The 3,696-nt window shown below is 69.1% G+C and overlaps 2 protein-coding genes across 2 annotated transcripts in view; one reads left to right on the forward strand and one right to left on the reverse strand.

The window, feature by feature from the left end:
• The window catches only part of NDUFA4L2 (NDUFA4, mitochondrial complex associated like 2), a 4,634-nt gene extending 4,015 nt beyond the window's left edge, over positions 1-619 (forward strand). Inside the window, exons 3-4 of the mRNA XM_027669843.1 lie at positions 81-141; positions 392-619. Coding sequence (XP_027525644.1) covers positions 81-141; positions 392-448 — 118 coding nt within the window. The 3' untranslated portion in view covers positions 449-619. The remainder of the gene's footprint in view (positions 1-80; positions 142-391) is intronic.
• Positions 620-1,195: 576 nt separating this feature from the next.
• On the reverse strand, positions 1,196-3,690 carry SHMT2 (serine hydroxymethyltransferase 2). The gene is made up of 7 exons (XM_027669842.1): positions 3,577-3,690; positions 3,042-3,181; positions 2,746-2,911; positions 2,568-2,667; positions 2,234-2,389; positions 1,787-1,894; positions 1,196-1,600 (listed from the first exon to the last, which is right to left on the reverse strand). The coding sequence occupies exons 1-7, from the start codon at positions 3,583-3,585 to the stop codon at positions 1,473-1,475; spliced, it is 807 nt and encodes a 268-aa protein (XP_027525643.1). The 5' UTR covers positions 3,586-3,690; the 3' UTR covers positions 1,196-1,472.
• Positions 3,691-3,696: the final 6 nt, after the last annotated feature.

Consider the following 3,696-nt stretch of genomic DNA (forward strand, 5'->3'; position numbering starts at 1 on the left):
GGGGGGGGGGGGGGGGGGGGGGGGGGGGGGGGTCTCTCCCCACTCCCTGCAGGTGCTGATGTCCCCATCACCCCCCGCAGCTGGGACCGCAAAAACAATCCTGAGCCCTGGAATAAGCTGAGCCCCACGGACCAGTATAAAGTGAGCACTGGGTGAACTGGGGGCTGGCAGGGGAGGGGGGAGCAGCCACCTTTAGGGCAAGGCTTTTTCCTTGGGAAGGGGAAAGGGGGATCAGCCCTGGAGTGGAGGTTCATGAGCCCCCCCAGCTCCTTGTGCTCAGATTTGGGGAGGGGGGCACTGCGTGTGTCCCCCCACCTCGGGGCCAAGGCCGGGCTGCAGCGACAGCAGGGAGGGGAGTCACGACCCCCCCTCACCTCCCTCCCTTCTCCAGTTTCTGGCAGTTTCCACTGACTACAAGAACCTCAAGAAGGAGCGTCCCAGCTTCTGAGGCACCCCCGGGACGTGCTGGGGCAGGGAGGGAACCCACCCCCGCCAGAAGCCCCCCCACGGCCTCTCCAGCTCCACCAAAGCCACTGCACACAGGTCCCACTGCTCCTCCAGCACCCCAAAACCGTGTGGCCGAGCGCCCCCCCCCCCAATAAACCACATCCCTGCAGAGCCCCCACACCCCTCACTGTCATGTTGTGCCTGCATTGAACTCCTGGGACACTAATAAATGATGGGGGGGCAGCAAAGTGGGTTATTTATGGTTTCCCAGGGCCTGTAATGCAGGAGATGTTCTCACACCCCCTCCCCCGGGAAGGCTGGGGGGGGTCACATCCCACTGGAAGCAGCACAAGATCCCCCTGGATGCTGCATTTCCACTCTCCCACGCTCCAGGGTCCCCCCTCAGGCCCCACCCTGGACCCTCTGGAGAGGGTGAGAGGGTGGAGGGGTCACCCCCACACGTGTGTGTGATGTCCATGCGTGTGCTGGAGGCGTGTGCACCCCCTGGCACACGTGACACGGGGCAGGGTCTGGCTGGGCAGGAAAAGGAGGGGGGTTAGGGCAGCCTGGGCTATGGCCCCCGGACTTGTTTTGGGGCTCAGTGTCACCCCCTGCCCTCAGAGCCCACTGGTGAAGCCCCAGGACGGGGACACCGAGGCACAGAGACCCCCCCAGCTCTCCTGGTGCAGCGCTGAGGGGCTCCAGGAACCCGCCCCCAGACCCCCCCAGCCCAGCACCCACACACCTCCAGGCTCTGCCCCCACTTTTATTAGCAACCCCCCCCATAGAAAAGTGCAAGACGAGGCTGGAAGAAGCGGTGCCCCCCCCCCAGTCAGGGTCTGGGGGGTCTCTGCACCCTAACACTGAGAGCAGGATGGGCGGGCACCGTCCCCTGCCCCGGGGAGGGAGTGCCCAAAGGTGCTAAAGGGGGAGGAAGGGGAGTGGGGAAGGGCAGAGGGGGGGTTTCAGCCTCCCCTCTTCCCCCCCCCCGGTGGCCCCAGCCCGGCAGGAGGGGAGCCCCCCCCTCAGTGGTCGCTGAAGCCGGGCATGGGGAAGGCACGAGCGAAGGTCTCGACGCGCTGGCGGAGCTCGCCCAGGCGCCGCTGCGTCTCGGGGTCCTGCAGCAGGAAGGTCTTGAAGTCCTGGAGCTTACCTGGGGGGTGGGAGGGGCACAGGTGAGGAGGGGGGGCCCCACGGCAGCCCCACCCCTGCCCAGGTACCCGCAGGGGAAGCTCCACCAGGCTGGGGAGCGGGGCTGGCACCGGCAGAGCCCCCGTGCCCCAAAGGGAGAGGGGCCGGTGGGCACCCAGGGAGGGGAGACACGGCCCCCCCCACTCACTGGTTTTGCTCTTGACGTCCAGGGCCAGCACGATGCCCTCATCAATGAACTCCACGACCTTCTGGAAATCCTCCTCGCGGAAGTGGCGGGAGGTCAGCGCGGGGGCACCTGGGGATGGAGCCCGTCAGGGCCGGGACCACTGCGGGGCAGCAGCCCCAGGGAGCAACCCAAGCCCCTCAAGGAGCTCCCCGAGCCCCCCAAGGAGCTCCCCAAACCCCCCAGGGAGCTCCCCGAGCCCCCCCAGGGAGCTCCCCGAGCCCCCCAAGGAGCTCCCCAGCCGCCAGCCCCCATGGGGTCCTGTGCCCCTGTCTGGGCCAAACCCGGCTCCAAACTCCCCCAGGGAGTCCTCAGAGAAGGGTGAAGCAGTGGGGATGCCCTGGGGCAAAAGCCCGAGGACCCCCTGCCCCAGGGTGGCAGGAAGCCCCCCCCACAGGGCCCGTCCCTCACCCAGGCGCAGCCCCCCCGGGGTCAGGGCACTCTTGTCCCCCGGGCACGTGTTCTTGTTGGCGGTGATGGACACGAGCTCCAGCACCCGCTCCGCCCGCGCCCCGTCGATGCCCTTGGGCCGCAGGTCCACCAGCACCAGGTGGTTGTCGGTGCCCCCTGGAAAGCGAGGGAGAGGGGTGAGGACCCCCGAGCACCCCCAGCCCACCCCTTGCTGCCCTTTCCCTGCTCTGCAGCACTGCCCCCGTTCTGCCTCAGCCCCCCTCCTCTGCCCCCCAGCCCACCCAGCACAGCTCTGTCCCTCTGGTGCCCGGACCCCGCGGGCACAGAGCGTTACCTGACACCAGGGTGTACCCGCGCTGCAGCAGCGCCTGTGCCATGGCCTTGGCGTTCCTCAGGACCTGCTGGCAGTACTCCCTGAAGGCCGGGGAGTTGGCCTGGGAGCGAGGGGACACCCCGTCAGCGTGGGGCCAGGGTCACCCCCCGCCCCGAGCCCCCCCCGCCCCGGCACAGACCTGTTTGAGAGCCACGGCCACGGCGGCGATGGCGTGGTTGTGGGGGCCCCCCTGCAGGGAGGGGAACACGGAGAAGTTGATCCTGTCCTCCAGGTCGTAGAGCGTCTCCTTCCCCGTCTTCTTATCCACGGAGCGCACGCCCTTGCGGTAGAAGATCAGTCCCGCCCTGGGGGCGAGAGACGCTGGTACCGCTCCTCCCGCTGCCCCCCTGTGGGACACCGACCCCCCTGGCCCCCGGGGCAGCTCCATCCCCTGGGACGCAGCCCCCGGAACGTGGCCGGCGGTCACGGCCTCACCTGGCGCCGCGCAGGGTCTTGTGGGTGGTGCTGGTGACGACGTCGGCGTGTTCGAAGGGCGAGGGGATGGCCTTGGCCGCCACCAGCCCGCTGATGTGGGCCATGTCCGCCAGCAGGTACGCCTTGACCTCGTCGCACACCTGGGGACGCCGCGGTCACCCGCTGACCCCTGGGGACACCGCGGCCACCCACCATCCCTTGGGGACACCACGGTCACCCGCTGACCCCTGGGGACACCGCGGCCACCCACTGTCCCTGGGGGATGCCGTGCCCACCCACCATCCCCTGGGGACACCGTGGTCACCCGCCATCCCTTGGGGACACCGTGGCCACCCACTGTCCCCTGGGGACACCATGGCCACCCACCATCCCTTGGGGATGCCGCAGCCACCCGCTGACCCCTGGGGACACCATGGTCACCCACTGTCCCTTGGGGACGCCGTGGCCACCCACCATCCCTTGGGGATACCACGGTCACCCGCTGACCCCTGGGGACACCACGGCCACCCGCCGTCCCCTGACCCCTGCCACACACCTTCCTCATGCGGGCGTAGTCGATGAGCCGGGCGTAGGCGCTGGTGCCCGCGATGAGCAGGCGGGGACGGAAGAGCCGCGCCGTCACCTCCAGCTGCTCGTAGTCGATCAGCCCCGTGGC

The sequence above is a fragment of the Corapipo altera genome, unplaced genomic scaffold, assembly GCF_003945725.1.
Source record: "Corapipo altera isolate COAL_440 unplaced genomic scaffold, ASM394572v1 136, whole genome shotgun sequence".
Classification (NCBI taxonomy): domain Eukaryota; kingdom Metazoa; phylum Chordata; class Aves; order Passeriformes; family Pipridae; genus Corapipo; species Corapipo altera.

Excerpts from the sequence above, each read along its gene's own strand:
- SHMT2 (XM_027669842.1), bottom strand. Across the intron at positions 1,895-2,233 it reads CCCGGGGGGGCTGCGCCTGG|GTGCCCCCGCGCTGACCTCC; the intron begins GTGAGGGACGGG and ends CTCCATCCCCAG. Across the intron at positions 1,601-1,786 it reads GGACGTCAAGAGCAAAACCA|GTAAGCTCCAGGACTTCAAG; the intron begins GTGAGTGGGGGG and ends CCCACCCCCCAG.